This window comes from Phalacrocorax aristotelis, chromosome 3, assembly GCF_949628215.1.
Source record: "Phalacrocorax aristotelis chromosome 3, bGulAri2.1, whole genome shotgun sequence".
Lineage (NCBI taxonomy): Eukaryota > Metazoa > Chordata > Aves > Suliformes > Phalacrocoracidae > Phalacrocorax > Phalacrocorax aristotelis.
This window is the reverse complement of record NC_134278.1, coordinates 114,339,699-114,354,929: the sequence shown is the minus strand read 5'-3', so window position 1 is coordinate 114,354,929 and position 15,231 is coordinate 114,339,699. Positions and strand designations below refer to the sequence as shown.

The window sequence follows — 15,231 nt, the reverse complement described above, 5'->3', positions numbered from 1 at the left end:
GCTGGCCCACTGTCTCCCACTAAAATTGTGAAATTGCTTTCTGCTCTCGGAAAGTTTGGGAGTTATAGTTGCTTTTAAATTTTGCTTTTTTCTTCTGTCTCTCTGCATAGTTGCTCAGTAGTTTCTTCTGTCATGTTTATGACTGGCTCATGTAGTACATCCTTGACAGCAACATTTACTAGAACAGATGAAAGCCATTGTAATGAAAATCACATTTTCTGGTAACAATGGCTGTCAACCTAAATATGTGTCTGCTTCAACTGTAAGCATATGGATTCATAGGTCCTACAGTGACCAAAGCAGAAACCTCTTTCCAGGCTGGGAAAGCTCTTCATGGGGCAGAAAAACTCTGCAGGTAACTGTTCTTGTCCCATGTCTGTCCATCACTGAAGACAGAAAGAATAGAATAACCCCCAGAGCACAGGTTTATAATGCATTTTCAGTCCGTCCTACATGGCCCACAGGAATTTGATTTTATTTATGTCTCTAGAAGATGATCCTTAATTTTGTATCATGCTGAAATATTAGGCTGCACTTTATTCCCTTGATTTTGAGACTGTATACAATGCAAGTTGATTTAGGTGTTTAAAAAGTTTGGTTTGACATCTATACCTCTGAATGCCAAATACTTTGCCTTGATCCAGGAAATTCTAGGGGCCAAGAGATATTATTCTCATTGAAATGCACTTGTCAAAACAAAAATTTCAGGGATGGGAACAGAGAACTGGTTGGTTTCAAAGCACGAATGAAGCATCCCAGGACAGCCCTGGGATGTTTGGTCCCAGAGTGGAAACCCTTGTGGTTGGGGCTGAATTATCCTGCCTGTTAAGACAGCTTATGTACTTGGAACAATTTGTGAAATGATAAGTCAGCTGAACTGGGAGCTGCCTGGGCCTGGCCAGCAGAAGTACTGAGAGCAGGAGTACGTCTCAAATCAGTTTTGGTTTTGTTCTTTAAAATGCCTTATTTAAGACTGGGCAGAGCATTCTGCATTTGGCAATCTGCTTTTCCAAAGCTGCTTTAGGAGATGCATACGCTTATCCTTTTTTTCCTTAATCTAGCAAGAAGAGGTTTTAAGAATAAGGGAGGGTGGGGTGGAGATTAGTACCCTGTGCTATTATAGGCTGCTGTGGGATTGAGCACAACCAGCCCTTCCTTCTGAAGCTGTACAGGTGTGCAGAAGAGGAAGAAAAAAGCATGAGGGCAGGCAGGGCAGAATGAGGGACCTGTGGTGCAGTGGTTTATTTTCAGCTGAGAGAGGAATTCTGAGATTCAGCCTCTGATTTAAAACAAACAAAAGAACAACAAACACCACCAAAAACAAAAATCCAAACAAAAAAAAAACCCCACACAGGTATTTTTATACATATCCTTGTCTTTGACAGGAGTGTTTGTTCTTTCAGGATGCTCTTTGGGTGGGCTGAAATACCGTTTGGAAGCAGCTCAGGCAGAGGATGAAATGGAATGGGGGAAATCTTGTGTGTTTTGGGAAGTTATTGAAAGCCCAGTGTTACTGTTCAGGACTGGAGGTACGCTGTCCATCTGGGCTGGGCAGCTCTGAAGAGACAGGTAGAAGAGGAGTGTCTCTTCTGTGCATTGATCAGATGTAAGTGCCTGATGAGAGCTTGCTCTTGCAACTTTGAGGTCAAAAGCTTGATGTCATGAAGTCTTAAAATAGTGACAGAATAGAGTGGTCTTCATGGTTAAACAGCTCATGAAGCATTGTTTTCAAAATTTGCCTTTACAGAAGTCCTGGGACTTTTTATTTTTCTTGAAGGTCTCATAAGTGCTAAGCTGCTTCAGCCTAAGAGAAAATGCAGCTGGCAGGTGTCACCAGCATGTCTCTCACTGAACCCAGTAGCTCCTTTTGTGGGAGCTCATTTGCTGCTTTTCACTATCAGGGAGGATGCTGAAAGATTTCTTTTTCAGGCGCTCTTGAGCTACTGAAGTCATTGGATCATTAGTAACTAAGGAACGGAAGCATTTACAGGAAAAGCTCCTAGAAGCTGGCAGTAGACTTTTTCTCTGGGGGAAAAAAAGTTATTTTGATCCTCTGGCTTTTTTTTTTTCTGAAGGGTGAGGGATTGATCCAGAGTGATCCAACTGCTGGTGAAGTATCTTGTAAAATATGACTTTGGGAGCATAATTAATGCTATGTCATCTGATCAGTCAAGAAGCCCTACAGAAGGGACCGAGAATAATGACTTTATGTCAAAGGGTTGCTTAGTTTTGCATATGTCAGATGACTACATTAAATTTTATACTGGGGCCACGTAATATGGGAAGAGAACATGATAAATACGGAAGTCTGGGGGATGTCACATGTCCTAAAGTATGATCTCATTTTATGATCTTTAGAAAAGGTATTGCTCAGGTACCTTTAATGATACTTTTTTTTTTGTACTATCTGTTGTAGAGACGGCACTGTGATTTTTGATGTACCTACTCCTTTGATATAGCTTCAGTACTTAAAAAAGCATAACTGGACTGTCGGACATGTTGCCTATAATGGATTCAGATTAGCTCATTACCCAGAAGTTGAACTAGGTAGTTATAATTCGGTTAAATCTCGTACCTTTGCACGGGGCGGGGAGCTAGAACTCCCCCCGTTCTAACAATAAAGCCTGCTCCTGTACTAATGCATTTCCAGAATATCTTTTGGTTTTCAAGAAGCATTGCACTCTTGAAGGACTGATCCTCAACAGGATTGCTTTGTCATGGTGTAAACAGTGGGTCAAAGGACTCTATTAATCTGAAGTTCAGTATTTGGTGTTTTGGTTTAGTGTTGTATTGTTTTGTGTTTTGTTTGGTTTTTTTACCCCTGCAACGGTTAAAGAAACACAATTGTTCTTACAAACTGGTGGTTGGAGCATCAACATTTGCAGGACTTTCTTGACAAACTTACAGTAGCCGTAGAGAAATTGCATCTTGACTGATGGGCTTAGGGAGGTAGTAGTAGCATCTTGCCATTCATATGCTTTCGTATTTATTTCAAATTAGAAGTGGAGAAAAGTGATGACAAATTTCAGGAGGAGACAATTTTGTTCTGTGAACAGCTAGCCCTGTTGCAGAGTTGTGCTGTGCTACAGCTGCTGTTTTTAAACCTCTGCTCCCAGAGGTGCTGTTGTGGCAAGCCGAAGCGTTTTGGTAGGTGGGAAAGTGCTTTCAGGAAGGCCCCACACAAGTTAATTCATTTAAGCCTGAAACCTGGAAATCATTCTTTCTTGGACAGGAGGAATCTCGTCCCAATAAATGCAAGGTGATACTGGGTCAGGGCAAAGCTTTCTGGGCTAGCAGTGTTGTGCTCTGCCCCATTTGGGCTGTGAACTGAGGACAAAACTCTCTCCTAAATCCATGCTATGAATTGAATAAACCTGTTAGGTGGCCAGCTTAGCCTCTCCTCTGGATTTTATTGATGTAGACCTATAGCTTATGCTGACATAACAAATGATTTAATAAGGTCCATATTATACAGGAAAGAATGTCAAGTCAGAATGAGCATAAAGCTACTAATGTACAATCTTCACTTATCTTGGACTTAGGTGCTGTGCTGATCCTGAGCAGAATTGCCTTGAAATAATGTGTCGCATTGGACTTTTCAAAAAGGGCAATAAAGTTTAAAAGTAACTCACTGGTGCTTCTGAGATAAAAGGCGGTAAATGTAATCTGAACCCTCCTCTCATGAGGTAGATATGTCATTGTTACTATCCGAGGGAAGAATACCAAGGCCATACCAAAGTGTGGTTCAATGCCAGGTTGCCTGGCTTTTGCTTTTGAAGACTAAGATTAGCCTTTTGGAGGTCCCAGTGGTTGTAACATTACATATGAGCCTTTAGCGGCAAGTTGAAGTCTTGCTTATTATCCTGAAATGTTAAAAGTCTGAAAAAGCTATAACATAAGTGTTCCCATTTAAAAACAGACAACACAAGACATAAGAAGGACATAAGAAGACATAATGTAAGGAGGAATTCCTCATTCTGTGCATGTAAGACCTTTTATATGGAGATGGGAGAAGAGGGAAGAAGATAGCTGGTGATTCATGGGCTTGCTTCTGAAGCTCTGAGGATTCTCCCTTCCACTCTGAATGATGCCATTTCTTGGTGCATTTTGTCTGGTCTGAGTCCCCTGAAGGTTTATACTCTGTGCGCTCAGATTTCACTGCATTAGAAGAGTGCTCTTGTAGCATTGATCACCTTGGATTTGTGTGGATGCTGTTTTTGTCATAGCAGGAATAGTTTAAAAGATGTTGAGAAGTGATTAAAATGCTTCCTTTTACTGTAGGGTCTCTGAAGACAAATGACAGCTACAGAAATAGGCTTTCCTGTAGAAGTGTTAAGCATTTGTAAGGAGCTCTGTCTTCAGAATGTTGTATGAGCTAATTTATCACTAGAAGTTAATTACACTTAATTATACACATACGCTGAAAGGCTCCTAGTCTCTGTGCTCTTGCCTGTCTTAATTTTTCTGCATCCGTTTTATGCTCCTTACGCTGCACCATTACCTCCTTAATGTCCTTCATCCATTCTTGCCTTCTGACTCCTCCACCTTAACCAGTCAGCCATGTTTCCATCCTCTTCTCTGCCACTATCCTTCTGTAATACATTTTCACCGCACAAAACTACTGTTTTTCCTGGTTGAGTATAACGGGGGGGGGGGGGGGAACCCCACACCCACACCCACAACTAAAATGCAAGGACCAGTACCTTTAGCAACAAAAATATAGTCCTGAGTAATAAAGCTCTTTGAACTCTTGCAATTTCCTCCAAATTTTGGGAAGTGACCAGGAACCTTGTCCTTGTATATGTCTGTTTAGTGCTTTTGAATTCCTTCTGCAACATAATCACTTCTCAAGAAAATATAGTATGTCTTATTTTAATAACTACTTACATTTTAAATCTGTGGCACTGAATGACTTGTGATTCTTGTTCACATGGGCCAAAAATCTCTGGGAAGTTGGGATTAGCGTATGTGGAGATCAAATTTAAGTCAGTTTGTCTGATAACAAAATGTGGTATTTAGCTGAACCAGAGTAAACTGTTGCATAGACATAGAGAGAACACATTACATAGTCTTGGGATTTGTATTTGATTGTCTTATTGCAACAGAGTATAGGTAATAGAGAACTGTCTACCAAATTAGTCATCTCCACAAAAAGGCATGTCTAATTATTTTACTTGTATAGTTTGCTAATCTCCTTGTTAGAGTTGCCTTCTCACATTATGAGAAACCAATATAAGTAGAATGTTTCTACTTTTTCATTAAATGGCTAGAGGCTTGCTTTTTCCTAAGCTGTAATTAAAGCTGGTTATTCCTGCCTTCATGAAGGCAACAGATGAAAACTTGTTTTAGAACAAAATACTTTAAGGCTTGCTGACTCCAAAAGAGCTAATTTTCTTAGTGCAAGCAGTTTTAGGATATTTTCAGGATATTTTAAAAGGTAAAGTCTTGTTTCTAAATGAAACTCTGTATGCATTTTATCTTTTAATGATTTTAAAAGCTGAATTTGGATTAACTTGTGCATGATCAATAGTTACTTTTTGGGAAGATGTGTGACACAGTAGCTTTTGATATTATTCTGAATCATAATTTAAGAGTTCATACTGAAAATGTTCCTTCTAATTCCTTTATTACAGTGTTAACCTGATGATGAGAAGGTGGTGAAACAGTCCTGTATATCTTCAATAACCATCCTTGTAAAATGAAGACCATTTAAACAATGCATAAACTAAAATTTACTTTTAAAGACTACCTGAGAGAAACTTAGGTTTGAAAGTGGTTTCCTTTCCCTATATTTCTGTCATCCATCTTTATTTAGCCTATATGGATCTGTAGATGGCATTTTAGTTTTAGGGTTACTGGTTATGTGTTTCTTCTCTGCACACTCCTGTAGCCCTAATTTAGGTGATGTTTTCTTTCTCCTTCAGGTATGTTGAGCGCAGATCACTATGCTGTGGGTTTGTGTGTTTCCACAGGCACATGGGGTTAAAATTCAGTAGGATGCATTCATTTTACACTAGGGACTTCAGCACAGACAGACTTCGGCAGCATTTATTGGCATAGATAAGATGTTTTAAATCAGGCACACGAGGGTCAGAGTTTCAAAGATCCACAGGCTTGTGCTTGTTTTGACTGCAAGGGGAGCTGGCTACATTCTTGTAAAATTATGGCCGTGAGGCCCTAGCTACAGTTAAGTTGCATATAAATATAGGCAGTTATTCTTGAAACTCAACACAGGTATCTACTAAAAGTTGTACTTCTCATCATGTGCACAAGTGCATCTTTAATGCAATGTAGTGGCTTAATCGAGGCAGAAGCGTGGTGTGTGTGGTGTTTTGGTTTTGGAAACACTTTTTTTTTTTTTAATTGAAAGATACAAGAGAAGAGGACTTGAGATCTTGTCGTGGTTTAGCCCCAGCCAGCAACCAAGCACCACGCAGCCGCTCGCTCACTCCCCCGTGGTGGGACGGGGGAGAGAATCAGAAGAGTAAAAGTGAGGTAACTCATGGTTTGAGATAAAGACAGTTTAATAGGTAAAGCAAAAGCTGCGCGTGGAAGCAAAGCAAAACAAGGAATTCATTCACCACTTCCCACGGGCAGGCAGGTGCTCAGCCGTCTCCAGGAAAGCAGGGCTCCATCACGCGTAACGGTTACTTGGGAAGACAAATGCCATTACTCCAAAATGTCCCCTCTTCCTTCTTCTTCCCCCAGCTTTATATGCTGAGCATGACGTCATATGGTATGGAATATCCCGTTGGTCGGTTTGGGTCAGCTGTCCTGGCTGTGTCCCCTCCTCCCAGCTTCTTGTGCACCCGGCAGAGCACGGGGAGCTGAAAAAGTCCTTGACCAGTGTAAGCACTACTTAGCAACAACTAAAACATCTCCGCATTATCACCGCTGTTCCCAGCAAAAATCCAAAACACAGCCCCACACTAGCTACTACAAAGAAATTTAACTCTATCCCAGCTGAAACCAGGACAGATCTGTAGTCCAGAAATGCTAGTTCTACTTCTTTTATACCAAGGTGATTGCACTGGTGTGTAAATTTTAGCCACAGTGGTTGTAGTGGACAGCATTCAGCTTGGCTTTTTGAAATGCAGAATAGATTTTAAATGACTTCTTCATTTTACAGTAATCCTTCCCATGCCCTGGTTTCCTTTTAACCATCTGAAAAAGGTGTAGAAGCATAAATAGAAAATAAAAATTGGCAGTTGAAGCTGTGAGGGTAAAATTACAAGGATTATTTACCCTCATGTTTCAATGAACAAACTGATTGACAGCTGGGATTAAATGGATTTTCCTCCACTTGGTGTTAGTGTGTTGTACCATTAGGTTCATGTTGTTGATTGTTTGTCTGAGATATCCATGCTGGGCCTTTCTCTAGAAAGAATGATGAGTTGGCCATGTTATTGATTGCTTACAGCCCTCTAATCGTGACACTTGTAATTCAGTTTATACAAATGTGGAGAGGGAAGAGAAGGGCTGATGTCTCTTTACTTAAATGCAATGGGTCTCTGAGCCAAGGTGGGGCATCTGCTAGGGTTGAGCAAGTAGCCAGTGCTAAATTTTTCAGTTTAACAGCTAGTTTCCTTCGTGCTCAGAGAGAGTTTGTATACACTTTTTGCCTGCCCCTTCGGTGCTTGGGGTAGCTGATGGTGAGACCTGCAGCCTGTCAAACTGCAAAAAGGAGGTCCCCGCTCTTTCAGCAGTTTCAGGGAAAATGTGTTGGATGCGGGGAAAAGCTGTTGTTCGTGGAAGAAAAGCTGAGCTGGAAACCTTTCATCGACCTTCTGGAAGAATGCTTGGGGGATATCCCTGAATACAGTGAATTAACTTGGTCTCATTTATTGGATAGCAGAAATACTGCTGTTGGAAAGAGAACCTCTCCTGAAAGGACGCGCTGCTGTCCCTGTCTTTTCATGAGATAATAAATCACACAACTGGAGCATGTTCAGGAGAGCAAGGCTAACTCAGTTTGGGTTTCAGTGAGGACACAGTATAGTTGTTTATGGGTTTCTTCAGTTCCTCGTAGTACAAATAGAAAGGGATTTCTCTGGTTTCAATCAGGCATAGCAACATCTTGTACCCTTTATGATAAGCAGTGCTGTTTTGGCTTGCGGTAGTAATTTTCACATCCACCTACTCGGGCTGCGTGAAAAATACACAGTTTAAATCCCTGCCATGTCTGACACTTAGGATTTCTCTTTCAGAGTTCAGATGGGTCCCTCTCTGGGGTTATGCAGAAGTGGAAGGAGTATCAGCTCCAATGTCTGAAATACCTGTATGAGGCACCCCCCATGATGGCAGGTAAGCCGGTTTGGTAGGGATAGGATGTATGAATTTTAAAATGCATTATAACAGTAACAAGGGGGTGATGATGAACTTGAAAATACCTCTCCAGCTTACTTCCCAGTCCATTCCCTGTTTTTAATCCCATTTGCTTCCTCCTGCTCTCTGTGGGACTCTTCCCTCTGAGGAAGCATTTTATAGAACAATTTCATTGTAAAGATCTTAGTCTTTAGGTCCAGAGCGTTTTGCAATGGCAAGTGGTGGCTGTAGCACATCAAAGCAGCAAAGTAATGTAATAGCCTTGGAACTTTTTTAGGGGACAGAGCTGAGAGAGCGCACAGGTGTTAGGAAAACTGGCACCATGCTGTTCACATTGATGTAGCAGTCTGTGGGCCTTAAAGTTGGTATAAACTATTTTTGAGCATTTTAAAATGCTGAAATGGCTTTAAAAAAAAAAGATTTCCGTAGCGAAAATGAAAATGCAGCTTGTCTTAGCAGTTGAGCTGCTGTAATGTGCTGAGAGCAGCTGTGATATGCCAAAATCATGGTGTTTAGAGGACGCTGGTGACTTGTCAATGACGCTCACAGCTGGACACAGTGTGGTCTCTCCTATGCTTCAGTGCTTTTGTGACACACTGAGAAAGATAAGATGGGTCTAAAGTTGTATCTGTGAAGACTTATTTCAAAACTGTTAATTTTCCTTCTCTAACTACGTTGTTATGGCAAAGTGAGAGCAGTAACTGATGACAACAATGTCAGGGAAACATTCATCTCCCTCTGCTCCATTATCCTGTTGAGCAGCTGAGTGCTGCCCTCTAAGAATGACAGTTTAATAAATCTGAAGTTGAAGTATTCTCCTGTTGATTAAGCTGTAGTGCAAAGTTATGGTTGCATGTGGGTATTTCGTTGATCGATCTATATATTAGGCTAGACTTTCCAACTGCATGACTGAGAAGCATTTTCAGGAATTATCTACAGTATTCATAGCAAAAATTATTTTAAATTAAACTGAGACACATGAGGGTATAGAAGATAAAAGAAGGGAATGAATCAGTATTGATTTACCCTTCTTGTTCCTTGATTTAGTCAAAGACCCTAAACTGTTCTTCCATTCTCCCCCTGAAACCAGTTTCTTGTTTTGTGGGGATGAACGAGATTTATCTGTCTGAAAGAGTTTAACTCCATGTCAAAGCTTAATTGCATAATGCTGTTATGGCTCAAATGCACATGTCTCCTTTTATGCACATGTTTCCTTTTACCTTCTGCTCTTCAGTCTTTTCCTCCTTGCAGTATTAATACAAGGCAGTGGCATGACCCTCCCTTCCATCTTTCTGCAGAAGGCAAGTTCTGCAATAGAACATTTGACAATTATGCCTGCTGGCCAGACGGACTGCCCGGCACCTATGTGAATGTCAGCTGTCCCTGGTATCTCCCCTGGGCTAACACAGGTAAGAGCCTTTCCTTATAGGCGCAGCTTTAAACCAGCTCTGCTTTCCATGCACGGTCTTAGGGAGGATAAAATTGGCTTAAATGGCTATAAGTGCAGCCAATTCTCTACAATATAGAAGTAGGAATGGGGCTCAGTATGATACGTTCTTTATCTCCATTTAGCAAGAGAAATTGAAAATGAGAGAAGAGGCTGTTCTTAAGGGTTGCATTTAGTTTGGATTTTTGTGCTCTCATCTGTTTTTGCTGCTTGACTAGTGGTGACTATTAATAAAATAGTATTGTGCTTGTTGAAGACTATCTAACAATAATAATGGTGTAGTTCGAAAACTCAGGAAAAAGTGGTAAAGCTAGATGGTAGGTCATCCTGTAGCAGATAAAGACCAAAAGGTCTAAAGTGAAAGTGTCTTTTGCTGCTTCCTGAGATAAACTTATTCCTCAGAATGCTGCAAGATGAAGGCGTTGTCAGTGGTTGCAAAGAATTTCTCTGAAGGACTGAATGTCACCTTTAGATTTTACACCCAAGCGTACATGTACACTTGATGCCTCTTGAAGGCAATGCATATTAGATTGCTTCATCTAGTATTCTGTCTTTGAATTCAGTGATTGGTACAGCTGCTTCTTCTGAAGACCTTTCTGTGTTTTGAAGCCTAAATAAAACCTTGGTGTGGTGAACTGTCTTTGCCCCCACTTAAGGGACAGAGGATACTGGTTAATGAGGATGTATAAATCTGCTGGATGTGAAGATGGTTTAAGTGTGGAATACATGTGTTAAGTGTCGGTACAAAGGCATTTCAGGAATGAGAAAGAAAAGCAATGGGGTGGGATGGTCAGAGGATACTTGGGTAATATGGGACTTGGGTGTGATGCAAATGGTATGGAATGAGGGGTGGAGGTTGTACTGTGGCTGGGATGGAGATAACTTTCTTCATAGCAGCCCTTACGGTGCCGTTCTTTGTATTTACAGCTAGAAGTATTGATAATGCACCAGTGGTTTGGCTGTTGCTAAATGGTGCATGCACAGCATCAAAGCTCTCTCTAACCTATGCCCTGCCCAAGGCCGGCAGGCTGGGGTTCTGCAGGAGGCTGGGAGTAATGGTTACATGTGCTGGGGTCCTGCTTTCCAGGAAGTGGCTGGACATTTGCCTACTGATGGGAAACAGTGAATAAATTCCTTATTTTGCTTTGCTTTGCATCTGCAACTTTTGCTTTCCTTATTAAGTACTATGTACTTAGTGGTTAGGGACACCCGTGGTGTGGGTGGGAGGGATCATCTGCTCCACTCCTTCTGCCCCCGTGCTTTGGAGTCCTACTGCCATTGGTTACCTCTTCTGCCTTGCCTGCTTTAAGTGACCTGCATGTTTTGGCAGTTTTTTTCCTGCCTTGTGCTAAACATCTGTGTTGGGGTGACTTCCCCACTCCCAAAAGTATTGCTCTGTATTCTACCAGGTTAATATTATGCTACTGTGTCCGTATTTCTAACTTCTGCACATCTTTTTTATTATCTCAACCATCTTGGCAGTAACTGCCAATTTGATAACCTCTGAAGTTAAAATGCTGTTTGCTAATCCTCTTCAGATTGTTAATAAAGATGTTTTGCTTTTAGAATGGCTAAATAAGCTCTTATAAATATATGAAATCAATATTTGCCTCATAATTAATTGACATAAAATTATTGGATGCTGCAGAAATTTTTGTAATAATACTAATATCTCTGGATATCTCAAACTCTTCACAGGATTAAACTTCTTTCATCTAAACCTGTTTATTTCCAATCTTTAAGACCCTGGACACAGTTATTTGACTTCTAACTGCTCTTGAAACATCACTGCTGGAGACAGCCAAGGTTTAACGCAATACTGCAGATTAATAAATTATTGGGATGTGCAATATCTTTCATACTTTTGGAAATAAGGTTTTTTTTTAAATTAATTATCCTGAAAACAATGTTTGTTCAATGAAAAGGATAGCAGCATTTTGTGTAACGCCTTGCTAGGGAGGATTGCAAAAGTACTTAAGAAAGCCATTAAACCTCTGGATGTGTTCCCTTGTTGCACATACTGTGCGTACACCTCATTCACTGTTTTATCAGCAAGGAATAAGAATGGAACAAGGACTTTCATTGTCGAATATAAAACAAGAATTTTGTATCGGTGCCAGGTACACAATTCAGGAGCATGAGTTACCATGACCTGATAACTATTTCATGATGTCTTGTGGAGTCATGTTCAAAGTGAATGCTAATGGGCTGCCATGATGAAGAGGTAACATCTTTATAATGGAAGATCTAGAGCAATAGGAAATTGGACACCCTGTGATTTACAGTAATCACTAAAGCATGCTTATTACTTGTTCTTGCTCAGCCCCCTACTTGGAACTTGAAATAGGTTCTAGCACTGCAGGGCTTCCGTCTCTTCACCTGATGAAAATGGAGAAAATGAAAAGATGAGACCTTGTTTGGGAAAGTACCTTCAAAATATGTTCAGTGAAGGTCACCATTAAGAATGAGGTGCTCCAGCCAAGCTTACCTGTTTAAGAATGCTGTCCCTTTGATTAGGAGTCAGGTTTTCAAGTGTGTAAGAATTTTGCTGGGGGACTTCACACCATACTTCAAGAAGTCCCCTGGGGAACAAATTGAAGCACTTGAAATGGAATACTGGTTATGATGGGGTACTGAAACAGAGCAAGCATTGAGTGCAAGTCTCTTCGACCTAGCCGTTTCCCTAAAAAGTGTAGAAGAGCTGGGAGCAGGGACAGGTGAGCCAGGAGGCATATAGAAACACTGATCACTCAAGCACAGGATTAGGAAAGCCAAAACCCACCCAGAATCTGACAAGTGATGTGAAGGGCAACCAAAAGGGCTTCTAAACAGATATGAGAGAAAATTTGGATCCACTGCTGAATGGGGTGGGACGACCTTGTGACAAAGGATGGGGAAACAGCTGAGGTATTTGCTGCCTTCTTCACCATGGCCTTTACTGGTAAAACTTGCCTTCAGCAATCCCAGGCCCTGAGATCAGTGTCTGGAGTAAGGAAGACTTATCCTTCATGGAGAAGGATCAGGTTATGGAACACTTAAGCAGGACACCCACAAGTCCATGAGACTTAGTGGGATGAACTAAAAGGTGCTGAATAAGCTGGCTGATGCCATTGTGAGGCCACTCTTGATTATCTTTGAAAGGCCCTGGAAATTGAAGGAGGTTCCCGAGGACTTGAAGAAAACAATTGTCACCACTAGCTACAAGTAGCTCAAGGAGGAGAACATGGGGAACTATAGGTGATTGGCCTCTCATAAGTCCCCAGGAAGGTGATGGAGCAAATAATCCTGGAAACTGTTTCCAAACACATAAAGGACAAAAAGATAATTGGGAGTAGTCAGCATGGGTTTATGAAGGTGAAATCATGCTTGACAAACCAGATGAAATGACTAGCTTGGTAGATATGTGGAGAGAAGTAGGTGTTGTTTATCTTGACTTTAGTAACACTTTTGACACTGTCTCCCATAACATCCTCACTGACAAACTGATGAAGTGTGGATTAGACAAAGGAACACCGAGGTTAACTGAAAACTGGCTGAGCTGCTGGCCATATAGGGTTGTGGTCAGCTCTGCAAAGTCCCATTGGAAATCCTTCCCTAGTGTTATACCCCAGGGATTGATAATAGGGCCAGTACTGCTTAGCGATCTTTATTAATGATCTGGATGATAGGACTGAGTGCACCTTTAGCAAGTTTGCAGACTGTACAAAAGTGGGAGGAGCGGCTGATACACCACATGATTGTGCTGTAGTTCAGAAGGACCTTGAGAGGCTGAAGAAACCAGCTGACCAGAATCCTGTGAAGTTCTGCAGAAGGAAATGCAGAGTCCTGCCCCTGGGGAAGAATAGCTGCATGCACCAGTACTGATGGGCTGGAAGGCAGCTTTGCAGAAAAGGCCCTGGCGATCCTGGTGGACACCATGCTCGGCAGGAGCAGTGATGTGCCCTTGAAGCAAAGAATACCAAGAGCTTCCTGGGCTGTATTAGGAAAATCATCACCAGCAGCTCAACGGTATGATCCTTCCCTTCTACTCTGGGGGCTGAGACACATCTGGAGTGCTTTGTCTGGTATTCCAGCTCCCCAGTATGAGACACATATGGACATACTGCAGCAATTCCAGCAAATGACCATGCAGATTATTAAGGGATGGGAGTGTCTCTCATATGAGATGAGGCTGAGGGAGCTGGTGCTCTTCAGCCTGGAGAAGGGAAGGCTCAGCAGGGATCTTATTGATGTGTATGATCACATATTGAAATACAGGAAATTTTCCTTTAAACATAATTATTTTACTGTGAGGTTGGTCAAACACCTGCAACAGGTGACACAGGTTTTGGAGTCTCTATCCTTGAAGAAGATGAATAAAGCTTGACTGGACATTGACCTGAGCAACTTTCCCTAAATCACCCTGGTGTGAGTAGGGTGTTGCACTAGGAAATCTCCGGAGTCTCCTTCCAATCTTGGCTGTTTTGTGATTCTCTGTTTCTTTTAATTTTTTTTTGATTGTAAGTCTTGGTAACTAGTTACTGTCAGGTGTTACAAATTTCCATTGGTGTCAGCCAGAATAGGAGAAGAATTAGCGTGGGAAGAGTTTGTAATGCTGTAGCATTCCTTGATCAATTACAGGTTTTGCAAACCTTGTACTTTAACAGCTTATTCTTGTTTCTGTCCCGCTCCTCTTGTCGTAGTGGTTGTCAGCCTTGAGGCTGCCCTTCCGCCAATCTTAACAGCGGATGTAGCTCAGCAGGTTGCCTAGCGCAGTGGCAAGCCAAAAATTATGTGGAGAACTTTTTACCTGCTCAGCAGGCATATGCTGCATCACTAGTCCAATGCCACATGATGTTAGAAGGTTCTTGTCTCTACTTGCTGCCACCGGGGTGCTCACTGAGGTGTAACTTTCTTTTTGCTTCCTTAATGCGGCAGCTTTGGAACCACTGCCTGCATTGTGGACATGAAGCAGTAAAGCTTTCTCCAGGTCTTTGGATTGCTCATATATCTCAAGGTACAAGAGCAGCTGTAGGGAGATGGGAATCTGTTCGTGGAAAAACTTGAGAATAAAACTGGTATTCTCAGTTCTGTGTGTCTGCTCAGATTTGTGTGTGTACGGAGACTCAAGGCCAGGACAAAGCCATGGAGGATGGATCTGCAGGTCTTTTGTGCCAAGCAGTGTGTGCAGTTGCAAGTTTTTGTCTCACAGCATCACTCACCTTGTGATGACGATATTAATCTTCTGCCCTTTTTGACAGTGCTGCTTCCTAAGGTGGCCTATAAAGTACAGCAGAGACAATCAATCATGCCCTGCTTGTGTGTCAGATCTCTTTGGAAATGCTGAGCCTGAGACTTTTTCTTGTTGTGTTACCTAGTGTGTATAAGCATCCCTGCCAAACTCAGTATTGCCATGCTGTCCACAAGGATGGACTCTCTGAAGGCTGGGAATATGTCTGTGATAATTGGTTAGACAAAAG

The 15,231-nt window shown here is 41.7% G+C and overlaps 1 protein-coding gene across 1 annotated transcript in view; it reads left to right on the top strand.

The window, feature by feature from the left end:
• GLP1R (glucagon like peptide 1 receptor) overlaps positions 1–15,231 on the top strand; it is an 89,792-nt gene that overhangs the window by 22,167 nt on the left and 52,394 nt on the right. The window contains exons 2-3 of the mRNA XM_075089140.1: positions 8,208–8,304; positions 9,624–9,734. Coding sequence (XP_074945241.1) covers positions 8,208–8,304; positions 9,624–9,734 — 208 coding nt within the window. The remainder of the gene's footprint in view (positions 1–8,207; positions 8,305–9,623; positions 9,735–15,231) is intronic.